At 67.6% G+C, this 14988-nt stretch overlaps 3 protein-coding genes across 25 annotated transcripts; 1 reads left to right on the top strand and 2 right to left on the bottom strand.

Moving 5' to 3' along the window:
* Positions 1-1115: 1115 nt before the first annotated feature.
* On the bottom strand, positions 1116-5832 carry LCN12 (lipocalin 12). Of its 12 annotated transcripts, none has more exons than XR_014830740.1 (6): positions 4266-4522; positions 3794-3930; positions 2359-2438; positions 2184-2287; positions 1935-2036; positions 1116-1235 (listed from the first exon to the last, which is right to left on the bottom strand). XR_014830740.1 is itself a non-coding variant. In XM_085001624.1 (6 exons), exons 1-6 carry the CDS (start codon positions 4377-4379, stop codon positions 1207-1209), a joined length of 579 nt encoding a protein of 192 aa, XP_084857750.1. In that variant the 5' UTR covers positions 4380-4522; the 3' UTR covers positions 1116-1206. The 12 variants fall into 12 exon arrangements, 4 of the variants coding, with proteins under 4 accessions (XP_084857750.1, XP_084857758.1, XP_020936908.2 ...); XR_014830744.1 differs by having other exon boundaries at positions 2171-2287; positions 2390-2438; XR_014830747.1 differs by having other exon boundaries at positions 1116-1217; positions 2171-2287; positions 2390-2438.
* A 2803-nt stretch (positions 5833-8635) lies between these two features.
* Positions 8636-10418, bottom strand: C8G (complement C8 gamma chain). Of its 7 annotated transcripts, none has more exons than XM_084980196.1 (8): positions 10268-10418; positions 9914-10037; positions 9693-9829; positions 9485-9555; positions 9306-9413; positions 8996-9121; positions 8882-8920; positions 8636-8800 (listed from the first exon to the last, which is right to left on the bottom strand). In XM_084980196.1, exons 3-8 carry the CDS (start codon positions 9716-9718, stop codon positions 8787-8789), a joined length of 384 nt encoding a protein of 127 aa, XP_084836322.1. In that variant the 5' UTR covers positions 9719-9829; positions 9914-10037; positions 10268-10418; the 3' UTR covers positions 8636-8786.
* Positions 10419-10794: 376 nt separating this feature from the next.
* On the top strand, positions 10795-14988 carry FBXW5 (F-box and WD repeat domain containing 5). 6 transcript variants are annotated; one of them, XM_085001395.1, is made up of 9 exons: positions 10795-10881; positions 11785-12000; positions 12160-12317; positions 12592-12766; positions 12911-13059; positions 13136-13562; positions 13739-13886; positions 13954-14166; positions 14256-14988. In XM_085001395.1, the coding sequence occupies exons 2-9, from the start codon at positions 11808-11810 to the stop codon at positions 14497-14499; spliced, it is 1707 nt and encodes a 568-aa protein (XP_084857521.1). In that variant the 5' UTR covers positions 10795-10881; positions 11785-11807; the 3' UTR covers positions 14500-14988. The 6 variants fall into 6 exon arrangements, with proteins under 6 accessions (XP_084857521.1, XP_084857542.1, XP_084857514.1 ...); XM_085001416.1 differs by having other exon boundaries at positions 12160-12342; XM_085001388.1 differs by having other exon boundaries at positions 10795-11048.

The following is a 14988-nucleotide window of genomic DNA, read 5'->3' as shown; positions in this document are numbered from 1 at the left end:
CATCCATCCTTTCATCTCTCCATCCACCCCTCCATCCATCCATCATCCCTCTCTCCATCCCTCCATCCATCATCCCGCCATCCCGCCATCCATCCATCCATCATCCCTCCAACCATCTCTCCATCCATCCCTCCATCCGTCATCCCTCCATCCGTCATCCACACGTCCACCCACTGTCCACCCTTTCCTCATTCAGCAGATAGGCGTCCACAGAGGCGACAGGTGCCTCTGGAGTTTGAGACTAAGTAGTGATCAGAGCAGCCCTGTGCTTTGGCAGCTTGTGCTGTTGGAGAGTCAGATACACGACGGAACCGTGAACGGTGACGGCAGCAGGCGCTGCGCACAGTACCGCTTGGGTCTGTTACGGGGTCAGTCCTATTGGGATCAACAGGGAAGTCTCCACGTCCAGCATCTGCCTGGTTTCTGCTGCCACCTGCTCGGTGGACCAGGGCCAGGGGACTCGGGGAGGGCTGCCCTCAGAGAGATCCTAACGAGGCCCCAGCCCAACGCCCTCCTAGGGAGACCGAGAGCGGAGCAGGGACCCTGGATGCCCGTTGTCCCACGTGGGCGCACCCTAGCCCTCCCTGCCGGGAGCTCCATGGGGCCGAGGTCGGCGGAGGCGCAGGAGGGGAGGGCAGTCGGGAAGCCGCTCCTGCCGGCGGGTGGTGTGGCGTCCGCGTGCTTCCATTGGGCTTGGTGTTGCAGCTCGCAGCTGTCAGTATCTGAGGTGTCCTTTCACCGGCGGGGTCGCGGGGTCAGACATGGGCCCCTTGTCGCCGCTTCCCCACTGGCGGTAAGCCCCTCTCCCCTCCCCAGGCTGGGGCATCTGCGTTGGCTCCTCCTCGTGTTCTGGGGGGTGGGGGGGTCTGCAAAGTCACCCGGCAGATGGCCCAGGGGGAGTGGCGCGAGGGGCCTTGTTCTGGTAACGACCTTGTGTAAAACCCACAACAACATGCAAAGACACACAGGTGCGCACACCCAGGACGAGCGTGAGGCCAGGCCTGGTGGGCTGGGGATGGGCGTGGGTGCTCAGAGGGCGGTCCTGGCCCCATGGGGCCAATGGGTCCCCCACTCTGTGTGCCCTGCCTCCCCAAGGTCATGGTTGCTCACACCCCTGGATCCCAACAGTGCGTTTATTTTATGCTGAGAGCGGAGGGAGAAGGGGGCAGCGAGGCAGGGCCCGGCTCGGGAGAGCGAGTCCGTCCATCAGCAGGAATCTGGACGGATGAGGAAGTCTGGTGAGAGAGCCGGAGCCGTGGGATGGAGGATGGAGACGGAGCAGGAGGGAGATTGTGCGCACACGCACACGCACATGTGCATGCACACGGGAGGAGGGGCAGCAGGAGAAGGAGGGGGCTTTGCAGCCGCTCCAGGGGCTCAGCGGAGGGACCTGGACTCTGGGCGCTGCCCTGCCCTCGCCCGGGCTCCTCGGGAGGCGCCGCAGCAGCTCCCAGACCCACTGCAGACCCAGATGGCCGGGCAGGGTGGAAGTGCGAGGGTGTGCAGGTGTGCAAATGTGCATGTCCTCATGAGTGTTGTGCACCTGAGTGTATCCTCCCTGTGCACACGTGTGTGTGCACGGCTGTGTAAGTGAAAAATGCTGGTGTGTGAGCTCTGGGCATCTGCGTGGTTGTGCATGTGTGCGGGACAGAAGCGGGAAAGAAACGCTCCTGGAGGAAAGGGAGGGGGTGGCCCGGGCGGGGGGACCTGGGCGTGGGAGGGGGTGGCCGCAAGCAGGGGACCCAGGAGGGGGAGGGGGTCAAGGAGCTGCGAGAACCCTAGTTTGGGCTCGGGCCGAACACTTGGGGATGCTGGGACCCCCCGCTTGGGCCCTGAGCACGGGCTGAGCCACCCACAGGGCTTCCGCAGGACTCCTGAGGCCCAGCGGCAGGTCCCACCCTGGGTCCCGTCCCCAGGCCAGCCGAGCGCCTTACCTGACAGGTCTGGGAAGACGATGTGGTGGTCCGCGAGGCCCTGGGCTTGGACCAGGCAGACAAATCTACGGAGCACCTGGGGCTTTATGGCCCACGCTCTGCCTGGAGCCCAAGGGACACGGCGGGGCCTTCAGCCGCCGGCTGGGGCGGGTGGCGAGCGACGGGTGCCCCGGAGGCCCTTCTCCCGGCCCCACCCCCGACCTGAGCGCGGCCCCCCCCGGGGGGGGTGCACTCACAGAGCAGGCTGACCCTGAGGATGCTCTGGCTGCCTGAATTTCTCCTGGAGAGCAGGAGGGCGAAGGAGGCGTAGTCCGTGTCGTACACCCGGACCTCCTCCTGGTCTGCCTGGGACCCTGGGGAGGCGGCCACCGCGTCAGGGCCTCCTGCCGGCACCCCAGCAGCCTCCCCTCCTCGCGCCTCTCACCTCCACTGTGGACCACCGAGAATTTCCCAACCTGGGTCTCAGAAATCAGCACGTAAGACCAGGTGACACAGCGCTTGCTCCTGTTGGGGGCGGGGCAGGAGAGGAAGGTTCCGGAACCTGCTGGGTCTCAGCCTTGGTGGCCTTTTATGGGGGCCATCGCCAGGAGAGCCCGCAGGGAGAGGCAGGTGGGCTGGGGGGTTGGCCTCCCCAAGAAGGGGCGTCTGTGCCCTGCGGCCCTCAGAGGCACGCCTGCGAGCTCCCCCTGCGCAGCGCCCCCTCCGCCGACCACTCCTCAGCCTGGAGCCAGACCCCAAATGCACCCCGATGTGCAAGAAGAGCCTTTCCTGGGCCGTGATGTCCCCAGCAGGGGTGCTAGGCGGCCAGCACGCCACCAACGCCCGGACGTGGCCGGGGGAGCAGAGGGTAGCTCCTCAGACCCCAGTGAACTCACTTGTTCCAGAAGACGTGCAGCCTGCCCCGCAGGTCAGGGGCGGGGGCGGGAGAGGCCTGCAAGGTGTCTGGTGGCTACCTCTGCCCTGGGTCCCTGCCCCCGGTTAACCAGCCCACAGAGGGAGCAGGAGGGGGCAGTCAGATGCCCCCAGGCTTCCCAGGCCCCAGGCACCCTGTAGCCGAGCCTGCACAGGCGGCTTGGCGGCCCCAGTGGGGCACTGAGTGTCATCGCACAGAGGCTGGACTATGTCCTGCTTGGTCTCCAGAAGCTGCCCTGGTCCACAAGCCACCTTCCTTGAAATTCCTGACTCGTTTTACTAGGAATTGAAGAGCCTAAGCAAAGGGGTCTCTGGAGGGTGGCGAGGAGGCCACAGAGCCTGCGGGAGGCGACAGGCGGGGAAGGACCCTCGGGGGGCATTCGCACCCCAAAGAGGCTGTGGCACCCCAGGGGGCCCCAGGGAAGCCCATCCAGGCTCCCCACTTCTCCCCAACCAGTCCCCCAGCCCACACCAGAGTGCGTGTCACCCTGGAGGCAGTGACTGCTCCAAGGGGAGCACACAACTCAGGAGGAGCCAATCGAACGTCATTGCCGATGCAGCCTGGATCGTTCCTCTTTTCCAGAATTGGGACCCCGAGAAGGATATCGGTATCCCTATGAGATGAGAACCTGCCTGAACAGAAGTCTGGGGGGGCAGAGCTGAGAGAAGGAGAAGGAAGGCCCTCTGTGATGGGGCCTTGATCACAGTATTTCAGCTCCTGGATCTAGCTGTACCTGAAATCCACCAGCCTTGGGCTCTTCCAAGGCGGCCGGGATCTAGTCAGTGCTTCCTCTCTTTTGTGGATGTGCCTGGGTTGGGTCATTAGCAGCCTGTGCTGAGCGTCACATTAAGAGTAAGGCCTTGGGAGAGCGGGGCCCGGACCCAGGGTACGCGAGGGTCACAAAGCCACTGGCTTCCAGGGGTTACCGGCCCGGGTCCTTACTCACCGGATCATAGCGTACGACACCTCCCAGCGGTCGTTCTGATTTTGGACAAACGTTGCCGTGAAAGGGCTCAGCAGAGACCTGTCTGCCGTCTTGTGGGTGCTGCCTGCCAGAGCCAGGACAATCCACTCCCCCTGGAACTGCAAGGGATTGGGGGTGGCAGAGTCCAGGACGGCCCGGGACCCCCAGCCCCCACGGCAGGCAAGTGCTCTGAGATGCCCCTGCCTCAGTCCCCCTGGCCGCCACCCAGCGTCCGGCAGGAGCGGAGATTCTGGCTCGGGGCCGGCTTCTCTGGGCCTCAGCCTCTGTGCAGAGGAGCCAGGGCTGTGTCCCTTCACAGGGACCGGCAGGGACCATAGACGGAATGGGGCCTCTTCCGCTGGAGGGCGGCGTCTCCGTGGTGAGGATGCCAAGCCGGCTGGCACGGCTCTCCGCTCTCCCTCACCCGGCCGCCCCCGCCCTCCCAGCCCCTGACCTGATCTTTCTGGAAGGTCTGCAAAACCGAGCTGAGGGCTGTCTGGGGGGTCACCTGGCCCCTCAGGGCTTTCGGCAGGGAGAGCAGCACCCACAGGGCCCACCAAGGCCCCATCCGGCCGGGGACAGAGCGGGAAGCAGCCACTGGCGCTTCTGACTCAGAGGTTCACCCCTTTATGCACCTTCCTGGCAGGTGCCCTCCCTGGGGCGTGCCCCCGGCGCCCTCCTCCTCAGGGCGGGCAGGAGGACAGGTGGGTGCAGAGGGCCTGAGGGTGGGCTGGGCAGGGGCGGGGCCCTCCCCAGATGGGGGATGCTGGGACCCAGCCCGGGGAGGGTGGGAAGGGGGGCAGGTGGGGCCTGCTGGGCCCTTCTGATTCCTGAGGCCTGGGCTCTGCACCCCTCTGGCCCCCCTCCCAGGGGCCCCGCGCTGAGGGCAGAAGCCTGGGGTACCTCCCCATCAGCCCTGCCCCGGCTGCACCCCTGCAAGACAGAACACTCTGCTCCAGGCAGAGAGCGTGATTTTCCCAGCCCCCAGGGGCCGGGGCCCCGGTGTTCCCACCGCGGGAACACCGTGCAGAGCCTGGGCCTGCCAGCCCCCACGCTGACCCCCAAGTCCCTGGAGCCGAAGGGTGGAGGGGGGGGCGGGGATCTGCGGTCAAAACCCACGGGGGTGGGTCCTGCCAGAGGGAGGGCGGGACAGGGAAGCGCAGCCTAGCAGGGGTGGGGCACCCACACATGGGCCTGGGGGCTGGAGGACAGTCGGGGAGGGTGCGAGCCCCGGGGGCGGGAGGGGAGAAAGCGTGGATGCTGAGCTCCCCTGACAGAGAGAAGCGCCTGTACCTGACCTGAGAGCTGTCCTGGGCCACCTCCTCCCGCCCTTGGCCTGGGGCAGCCTGTCCTGACCAGGAGCTCTGGCCCTCCAAGGCCAAGGGCCTCAGAGCCTGGCTCTGTGCCAGGCCTCCCTCTCCTCTGGGAGGGGCCTGGCCTTCACCGGGGCCCTCCCTCCCCCAGGAGCGTCTCCCGCTGCCAGATGCCTGGTCACCAAGGCCCCTCTGCTCAGCGGCAGCCCCAGGGCAGGAGGAGGGCCGGGAGTCTGGGAACCTGAGCCCCAGTGCCTTGAACTCCCTGTGCCCAGCTCGTCAGCCCAGCTCCCCCATTTCCAGAGGCTCCGGCTGCAGCGAGAGGAGTCACAAAGGACCTGCTGGGTCTCCCTGAACTTCCCAAAGGACCCATCCGTCTCGGCCGGCAGCTGGGGCAGTGGCTCCCAGACCCCCCAAGCGCCTGGCCTCCCTGTTCCTGCCGCAGGCGCCAACCGTGCCCTGACCATCCGTCTGATCCCAACCCCACCTGAGGACTCACCTGAATCAGCCCCCAGGCGCCTGGACTCCCTGCTGGGGGAGACCCAGCCTCGCTTGGTGACAGCTCCTTCCGGGCGCTGCCTTGGCTCAGGGTGCGCTGGGGAGCCCCGGGGCAGCAGTGGCAGCTGTCAGAGTGGGAGCCAGCCCCTCACAGGTACCCCAGGGCCCTCTGGCCACGCAGCCTTCCCGCCTCAGCACAGGCAGGCAAACGTCCTGCGGCAGCGGAGGCGGGGCAGGGCCTGAGCAGGGGCCTAGGCCCGGGGCTTCCCCACCGCTGGCACTGTGCCCCCGCCCGCCCAGCCCCATTTGATCCACCCTATGGTGCAGCAGCAGCGCTAAGTGGGAGCTGGAGACAGAGGATGACCACGAGCTGAGGGCCCCTCTGCAGTGAGCGATGTCCCGCCCTGACCCCCCTTGCAGGGGCCAGGCCCACCTGTCCCCTGGAGCTCCCGTGTGGGCAGGGAGTGTGCCCAGCGCCTGGTGTCCTGCACCGGGGCCAGAGATGGGACTGCGTCTGGGACAACAGGCTTGGGGGCCTGGGACACAACAGCCCTGTATCTGGGTGAAGCCAGAGGACTCCAGGTCAGAGGTCCTTGGCCCCGGCAGGCATCCAACAGGACTGCCAGTTACAGAGTTAGACTGCCAGTCTAGTTTCCGTAGATTTTTAAAGGCTTTTTTTTTTTTTCTTCTAAGGTATTTAAAAACCACCTATTATAATTAAAAGGAAAACCCAACTTATTATTTTTATTTATTCATTTATTTGTCTTTGTAGGGCCACGCCTGCGGCATATGGAGGTTCCCAGGCTAGAGGTCGAATCAGGGCTGTAGCCGCCGGCCTGCACCGCACGCCCAGCAACACCAGATCTGAGCCTCATCTGCAACCTACACCACAGCTTGTGGCCACACTGGATCCTTAACCCACTGAGCAAGGCCAAGGATCAAACTGAGTCCTCTCGGATTCTAGCTGGTTCTTCACCTGGGGAGCCACAGTGGAAACTCCGCAAAGCCCAATTTATAATCCATACATTGATTATGTAAAATGACTCACCCAGAGCTACAACTGTTTCACATAGTTGTTGAACATTTAACGAGGGCTCATTAAATATTTTTGCAAAAATAAAACGTATCACGATAGCAGCCCTCTGCGAGCACCTCCCACCCCCGTGTAAGGAGCCAACTGGGAGGACTAGTTGGGCGCGGAGGCTGGCTCCTCTGCGGCTGGTGACCACTCGGGGGGCCTCTGGCGCAGCCCCTCGACGCTCGGCCCTGCGGGATGGATCCTTCCTTCTCCAGGAGCCCTGAGGGGGGGGATCCGAGGACCCCGGCCGGCCGCCCGAATCCACCCGCACCCCAGAACAGCCGTCCTCCTTTCAGTTTGGGGCACACAGGCAGGGCGGGTGGGGGGGGCCTCTCCGCGGCCAGCTCTGCCCTGCGGGGGCCCTGCCTTCCCCTCCTGCCCCAGGCCTGTCTGCCTGCCCTCCTGGGAGTCCAGCACCAAGGGACAGCCCCATGCCCCCTCCCTGCCTGGACTGGGCCAGTGGCAAGGGGTGGGTGGGCCTGCGGAGGGGGGCCAGGCAGTGGGCCCTCCATTCAGTGGCCTACAGTCCACCTGGGGTGGCCCAGTCCGCTGTGCAACCCAGGGGGACTGGGGTTGGGGTCTGGCTCCCAGGTGCCCCTCCGCCTCACGGACAGTCGGGAGTGGTGGGTCCTGGATCTCAAGCCCAGAGACAGGGACCTGCCAACTTGTGTGCCCAGAGCCCGGCATGCAGTGGGCACCTCAGGAAACACTCATCAGACAGATGCTGAGGGTCCTGAGACAGGGCGGCTGGGCCCCTTCCCTGGCTCAGCTTTGGTCCAGCCGATGGCCAGCTGGGCCTCCAGCCCCAGCCTGTGCCCAGCATGGGGCCACGTGCACACAAACCCTCCCCAAGTTCTCCCGGGAAGGATGCCCTCCTCCTGATGCGGGGGGTGGGGTGGGGCGGACACGGACCTTGTGCTCTGGCCGGGCAGTGTGTGCCAGGCACAGTGGCCTGCAAGGCCCAGGGGAAGCACTGACTGGCTGACCAGCAGCCGCCCTGTGGGCTGGGGGGAGGCCCGCAGGGGAGGGATGGGGGGAAGCCGGCTTCCCTCAGGAGCGGTGAGGGGTCCTTGGATCCATCAGGGCGCAGGCACGGCACCTCCCGCGTCCCCAGGGCTGTCGGACTGGCCAACGATGCTCTCAGCGCTTTAACTGGGCGGGTGGCAGGCGGGGCTAAGGCCACTGGGACCCTGGCACCTCCCTCCCACAGCCACAGGCAGCTGTTCCCGCTTGTGGGACCCCCTGGGCAGACCCGGACCAGAGATGGGGAGGGGACAGCTGGGTCCCACGGGGGTCTGCTTTGTGCTCCCCGCCCTTCGGTCTCAGACACCAGGTGTCTGCAGTTGTGGATCTTTGGCGTTTTCTCCGCTGTCAGGGGGCCCTTGGCGAGGGACAGTCAGGGTGGCAGGGACCCAGGTGTGCGGAAGGGCGGCACAGTCTGCCGGGGTGGCCCTGCCTGGTCACCCGGCCTCTTCCCGACAGTCTCGGAAGCTCCTCCAGGCAGCGGTTGTGGCGAGGACACAGGTTTCAGCCCCACCTGCCTCTCCCCACACCTCGGAGCTCCTACACCCCAGAAGGGGCTGCTCTCCAGGCCAGAGGCCATCTTGAGGTTCCTCGGGGCTGGGGACTCTGGACAGATGCTAGGGGTGCGCTCCTGGGGGCCACCCGATCTGTCCAGGGGACCATCCCCTGTGCGCCCAGAGTGCTGTGCTCACCCCAGCCCCCGCAGGCCTGCTTCCCCCAGGCTGGGGCACTGGACCCCCAGCTCTTTCTGCGCCCCATGATCTCCCCTCAGGGTCACCAGGCTGCCAGATGGCAAGGTGGACTCAGCCCCAGGGGATCAGTCTTGTCCCCAGGAATCAGTCCCACGTGTCCACGAGATGACAGGTGGGCCAAGCCCCCTGAGGGTCCAGCGTGGAAGGAAGAAGTCAGGGCTGAGACCGACAGTGTTTAATGAAGGTGGCGCCCCGAGCTCGTGGGGGGGTGGCAGCATCCAGGGCAGATGGGAGAGGCCCCCGCTCGGCCAGGAGTGGCGGGTGCCCACACTTCCAGCTTGTGGCTCTCTCTCGGCGGCAAGGCCCCGGCCTCACTGCTTTGCTTCTGCGGCACGGGTGAGACTCAGCCAGGGAGGGAGCCGGGGAGCGCCTGCCCCCCACCGCCCGGCTGGCGCTGCCCACTCACCGTCCAGGACGTGGAACTGGTCTGCAGCGTCGCAGAAGCCTGGGGGCAGAGGCAGGGGTCAGGGGTGGCAGGGGCGGGCCCGGGGGCCAGGGCAGACCGCTGGGAGACACTCACCGTACTTGGGGAAGAACAGGATGTGGTCCTCGGTCAGGTTGGCCCCCTGGACCCGCTGCTCAAAGACACTCAGGGCTGATTCGCTCACGGGGAGCGAGCGGGCTGCGTGCAGGACACATGGGGCTCCTGGGCACCCGCGGGTGGGGTGGGCTGTGTGCCTGGGGTTGCAGTCTGACCCCTGGCCCCCGGCCCTCCTGGTCCCCTCCCCGTCCCCACATTTGGGCCCATCTACAAGAGCGGGAGCAAGAGGGACGGGTCTGCGTCCATCCGGGGTCGCCCGGCTCGCCTGGACAGCCCCGTGTGCCTTTACCGTACAGCTTCACCGACAGCTGCCGGGCCCTCTCCAGGTACAGGATGGCAAAGCTCCGGTAGTCCGTCTCCCCAACGACCACATCCACCGCGCCTCGGGCGCCTCGGGCTGGGCAGAGCCAGGTCAGCCGCGCACCCCCTACCCCAGCCCTGCACCCCTCCCGGGTGCCCTTGCCTCACCCTGGAGCAGGAAGCGACCTGGGAGCCCCGTGTCTCTGAAGAGCTGCCGCACCTGCCAGCAGATCCCATCCCTGGGGGTGGAGGCGGAGGAAGGCACAGAAGGCTTGGGGACCCCAAACCGGACGGGGCCTCTCAGGATACTGGTCCAGGCCACTGCAGGGGTGAGGGAGGGGCAGGGGTGGGGGCGGGGGTCTGTGCCGGAACTCACAGCTTTCGGAAGGTGCTGACGGCCATGGCTGCACCCTGAGGAGCCACGTGCAGTGAAGTGGCCTCAGCCCGGTGGCCCTGCTCTTGCAGGAAGCGGCAGGAGGAAGCCACGGCCACCAGGAGCCACGTCCCTGCAAACTGGGGAAGAGACCACATGAGGGCACATGGGAAGGGGGCTGCAAAGCTGGGTGAGCTGCTACCCCCACCTCCTCCCAACTCCACCTGCTGGGCATCAAAGCTGGCCTTGGGCTGGATGGTGCTGATGGGGGATGGGCGTCGAGGGGGTCTCTGAGCCCTCTGGCCCAAGGAGCCCGTGGCCAGGAGCAGCGTCAAGAGGGGTGCAGCCCTGGGGACCAGCATGGCCACGGCGGCAACGGCGACAGGACCGGTGGAGACAGAGAGCAGGACGATCGAGTCCCAGGTCAGAGTCCACCGGCCAGTGCTGCCCAGCAGCCCAGCCCAGGAAGTCCTCGTGTGTCCTTCTGCCTCCCCAAACCCCTGCCCTGGGACAGGGTCCCCCACCCCCACCCCCGCCCCAGGCTCCTCATGAACTCAGCCTCGCCCTGGACATCTGACCTCGACCCTGCACTTCCCGGCAGGGCCGTGTCACCATGCCCTGTGTGCAAAGTCCGAGTTGACCTCGCGCTCCCTGTCCCCAAGTCCCCGCCTGATTTCCACTGTGGCTGGTGTCATCCATGTGCACACTGATCTCCCTTAAAGTGCCAGCAGCTCCCGGAAGTAGGAACTGGTCTTATCCCCTGGCCAAGAACACAGTTCCTGACGCCGTTTACTCGGGGTGGGGGGGGACATCGGGGAGGGCCGGGGCCAGAGCCGGGGCTCGAACCCAAGCCCGTGAGCCTCGTGCACAGCCCCGCCCACGGGCCCCGGCGCGCGGCCGCCGCCCCTCCCGGCCGCCAGGGGCGTTGTTTCGGGCGAGACCGAGAACGCAGAGGCGCCCGAAGCAGCTCTGCCCAGCGCGCGGGGCCTGACGCGCAAGCGCAGGAGCAGGGGACGCGGGTTCCCAGCTCAGGCCTCCGCTGCCATCGATGCCTCGGGGCTCGGGGCGTCGGACTGGCGGGCTCCATCATAGAGACTCGGCGGCCAGAGAGGCGACGGGGGGCGGAAGAGGGTCCACCGGTCGAGACTGGGCACCGGGGCGGGGGCAGCGCAGCCGGGCGGAGGCGGCCGCGGTGAGTGCGCCCGGCCCGGGAAGCATCATCGCCGGCTGTGTCCGGACCCCGGCCCGGACCCCAGCCCCTCGGCCTAGGGGAGCGTCACCCACTGGGCCCTGATCCCAGGCCCGCACCCCCGGGCCCCGGCCCCAGCCGCGCCCTCGGCCAATGAATGAGTTGCCGAGGTAGTCCGTGGGCGCCGGGACTGTGGGCCGAGCCGAGGCCCCGCCCCTGCAGCCCCTCGGAAGGAGGGTGGGAGGGGGTGCTAGGCGGCCCCGCCCCCGCCCCGCCCCCAAATCGCCAGGCGGTGGTCACAGCGGCCGGCTGCCGGCCAGGCAGGGCTCCCCTAGGCCACAGGGCAGAGGTCAGGGCCGGCGGGTGTCCCTGGGCGCATCTGTGGCGGGCGGGCTGGCCCTTGCCCTGCCGGCCCCAAGTCTTTTCTCCAGAGGACCTCTGTCCCATGCTGACAGCTCCAAAGTCTGGGGTGGCAAGGTCAGAGTGACAGGGTGCGTGGCGGTCACTGACCCTTTGTTTCTTGGCCTTGGAGCGGTCACCAGCCGTAACAACCAGATAGTTCCCTGGGATCCTGCCGGGGAGGTCAGAGGGCCGTGCCCAGAAGGCCTGTGCCCTGAGGAGGGGAACTTGCTGGACCAGGCCTGGAGGGTGTCTGCTGCCCACCTGGAAGGTGCCTGCGCCAGCGCATCACTGGGCCTCGCAGGAGGCCCTCAGGAGCGTGAGAGGCCCAGGAGCATGTCCGTCCCGGGGGGCTTAGTGAACCTCTTGGATCTTTGGCCAGAGCCGGGCGGTGCCAGCCAGCCCTCCGCACACGCTCAGTCCAATGGAATTCCCAGCAGGGCAGTTGGTGGGAGAGAGGCCTGTGCCCTCCAACTGGTGGCTAAGGGGACTGTACGTTGGTTTCAGGGCCGCCTGGGCAGAATGTCACGATGGACGAGGGGGGCACACCCCTGCTCCCCGACAGCCTCGTTTACCAGATCTTCCTGAGCTTGGGCCCAGCCGACGTGCTGGCCGCCGGGCTGGTGTGCCGCCAATGGCAGGCCGTGTCCCGGGACGAGTTCCTATGGAGGGAGCAGTTCTACCGCTACTACCAGGTGGCCCGCGACGTGCCCCGACACCCAGGTCAGCACCTGCGCTGGCCCGGAAGCCCACTGGTCCTTCCGTGGTCAGGGGCAGCCGGACCACGCCTCAAAGCGTAGGGCCTGGTAGGGAGGCCAAAGGGTGGGCAGGGTGGGCGCCCTGGCCTCCGAGGCTTGGGGCTCCAGTGTGACCCCCCCACAGCGGCCACGTCCTGGTACGAGGAGTTCCGGCGGCTCTATGACAGGGTGCCCTGCGTGGAGGTGCAGACGCTCACCGAGCACACGGACCAGGTCCTGCACCTCAGCTTCTCCCACTCGGGCTATCAGTTTGCCTCCTGCTCCAAGGACTGCACCGTGAAGGTGGGAAGAGAACGCCAGGCCAGAGGTGACAGGTGGCCCAGTGGGCCGCATCCGCATGGGGAGGGCGGGGACCTGGACCACCCAGGCTCGGAGGCTGGGGTTGGACTGCCCATATGCCAGCAGAGGGAGGGTCCTGGCCGAAGCCACTCCAGACAGAGCCAGCACGAAGACGGAGCCCTAACCCGATGGCGGCTCAGCCGGCCGGGGGAGGGGCCCCGGGGGCCCCAGGCAGGGCGGGGGTCCACGAGGCCCACCGACTCGGCCCTCCACGCAGATCTGGAACAACGACCTGACCATCTCGCTGCTGCACAGCGCGGACATGCGGCCCTACAACTGGAGCTACACCCAGTTCTCCCAGTTCAACCAGGACGACTCGCTGCTGCTGGCGTCGGGGGTGTTCCTGGGGCCCCACAACTCCTCCTCGGGGGAGATCGCGGTCATCAGCCTAGGTGAGAGCGGGCGGGGGTGGTCGGCCCTCCCGGCCCCGCCCCCGCCCCGCCCCGCCCCGCCCTTGCCCTCCCGGAGGCTCCGCCCCTTGCCCTCCCGGAGGCCCCGCCCCGCCAGCCCTACCCCATCCCGCTGCTCCCTCTCAGACAACTTCGCGCTGCTGTCCCGCGTGCGCAACAAGCCCTACGACGTGTTTGGCTGCTGGCTCACGGACACGAGCTTGATCTCGGGGAACCTGCACCGCATCGGCGACATCACGTCGTGCTCGGTGCTCTGGCTCAACAACGCCTTCCAGGTGCGGGCGGGCGGGCCCTGTGGCCTGTTGGCTGCGCCCCCGCAGCCCGTGCCCACCGCCGCGTTCCCGCCCCCAGGACGTGGAGTCGGAGAACGTGAACGTGGTGAAGCGGCTTTTCAAGATCCAGAATCTCAACGCCAGCACCATCCGCACCGTCATGGTGGCCGACTGCAGCCGTTTTGACAGCCCCGACCTCCTGCTGGACGCCGACGCCCCCGGCGCAGCCCCCAGCCGCGTCTTTGACCTGGGCGGCAGCAGCGACGACGGCGAGGACGAGGCGGCCAGCCCGGGCCCGGCCCGCACCAAGGGCTTGCGGCGCCTCCTGGATGGCCTCCTGGAGGGCCAGGCGCAGCCCCCGCTGTCCGAGCGAGCGCTGGAGACCAAGGTGGCCGAGCTGCTGGCCCAGGGCCGCACGAAGCCCCCCGAGCGCGGCTCGGCCTTCGTGGGCAACAAACTCCTCGTCTTCACCACCGGCTGCCTCACCTACTCGCCGCACCAGATCGGTAAGGGGCCTGAGGCGCGGCTGCCCGGGGCGGGGCAGAGTCCCTGGGTGGCAGGGTCCCGCCGTTGGTCCTGGGGGCCCCGCGCCAGCCCGGCCCCGGGGCGCGCCGGCAGGCAGCTCCCCGGCACCAGGTGCCGCCCCAGGGCTGCAGGCTCGCCCTCACCCGCCGTCCCGCAGGCATCAAGCAGATCCTGCCGCACCAGATGACCACGGCGGGGCCGGTGCTGGGCGAGGGCCGGGGCTCCGACGCCTTCTTCGATGCGCTGGACCACGTCATCGACGTGCACGGCCACATCATCGGCATGGGCCTGTCCCCCGACAACAGGTGGGCCCCCACGGGCGTCCTGGGCGGGGCGCCCCCAGGCGCGTACTGAGCAGCGTGCCCCGCGCAGGTACCTGTACGTGAACAGCCGTGCCTGGCCCCGCGGCTCGGTGGTGGCGGACCCCATGCAGCCGCCTCCCATCGCGGAGGAGATCGACCTGCTGGTGTTCGACCTCAAGACCATGCGGGAGGTGAAGCGGGCCCTGCGCGCCCACCGCGCCTACACGCCCAACGACGAGTGCTTCTTCATCTTCCTGGACGTCAGCAGGGACTTCGTGGCCAGGTCAGGGGGGGGGGGGGGGCCGGGCGGGGGGGGCGGGGCGCACGGGCGGCCGGGCGGGGCCCCTGGGGCTCACCCTGGACTCTCCCCAGCGGGGCGGAGGATCGGCACGGCTACATCTGGGACCGCCACTACAACATCTGCCTGGCCAAGCTGCGGCACCAGGACGTGGTCAACTCGGTGGTCTTCAGCCCCCAGGAGCAGGAGCTCCTGCTGACAGCCAGCGACGACGCCACCATCAAAGCCTGGCGCTCGCCGCGCACGGTGCGCGTGCATCAGGCCTCACGCCCACGCCCGCGCCCCCTCTTTTCCTGGTTTGCCAACCAGAGGCGCTGAAGGCGGTGGGACCCACCGAGCGCGCCGCAGAGGCCCTTCGTTTTGTGTCCGGGTTGGCGCTGCCTGGACAGCACTGGGGGACAGAGAAGCTCGCCACAGCCATGCCTTAGGAGGGGGGTCCAGCGAGGCCACAGCGGGGGGACTGGCCTGACCCCCACCCCACACTCGCACACGCGCACCGCCTCCCACGGCTGGGACTCAGCGCTAGGCCGCCAGGGGCATCTCCTGGCTGGCTTAGGGGGCACAGGACACTGGGGGCCCCGCCTCCTCACCCACTCGCTTCCCTGGGCCTGGGCCCTGGGACAGTCAGCAGGACATGGTGCCCAGCCAGCCCTGGGGGGGCCCAGCCTTGCCCAGGGCACCCCAGCTCTCTCCCCTGGGAGCTGCTGGGCAGCAGGGTCACAGTGCAGGCCGGGCTGCCATGAGCCCGGGGAAGCTGCGTGTCACTGGTCACCTGTTCAGGGTCTGAATAAACGTTCGGCAACAGTG

Source organism: Sus scrofa, chromosome 1, assembly GCF_054392235.1.
Source record: "Sus scrofa isolate SSC_HxYL_T2T_F1_AM1 chromosome 1, Sscrofa_HxYL_maternal_Yorkshire_Landrace_v2.0, whole genome shotgun sequence".
NCBI classification, from domain to species: Eukaryota; Metazoa; Chordata; class Mammalia; order Artiodactyla; family Suidae; genus Sus; species Sus scrofa.
Note: the sequence above shows the minus strand (reverse complement) of the source record. Positions and strands in the feature narration are given on the sequence as shown.

Coding starts and splice junctions, on each gene's coding strand:
- LCN12 (XM_085001602.1), bottom strand. CDS start 4,379: ATGGGGCCTTGGTGGGCCCTGTGGGTGCTGCTCTCCCTGCCGAAAGCC. Junction 2,439..3,793: donor GTGTCGTACGCTATGATCCG/GTGAGTAAGGAC, acceptor CGCCCCCAACAG/GAGCAAGCGCTGTGTCACCT. Junction 2,037..2,170: donor CCTCAGGGTCAGCCTGCTCT/GTGAGTGCACCC, acceptor CTTGGGCTCCAG/GCAGAGCGTGGGCCATAAAG.
- FBXW5 (XM_085001388.1), top strand. Junction 12,318..12,591: donor CCAAGGACTGCACCGTGAAG/GTGGGAAGAGAA, acceptor CCCTCCACGCAG/ATCTGGAACAACGACCTGAC. Junction 13,060..13,135: donor GGCTCAACAACGCCTTCCAG/GTGCGGGCGGGC, acceptor TCCCGCCCCCAG/GACGTGGAGTCGGAGAACGT.
- C8G (XM_013989048.3), bottom strand. CDS start 10,051: ATGCTGGTCCCCAGGGCTGCACCCCTCTTGACGCTGCTCCTGGCCACG. Junction 9,414..9,484: donor AGGTCGCTTCCTGCTCCAGG/GTGAGGCAAGGG, acceptor GGCTCTGCCCAG/CCCGAGGCGCCCGAGGCGCG. Junction 9,122..9,305: donor GCTGTCGGTGAAGCTGTACG/GTAAAGGCACAC, acceptor GCGGGTGCCCAG/GAGCCCCATGTGTCCTGCAC.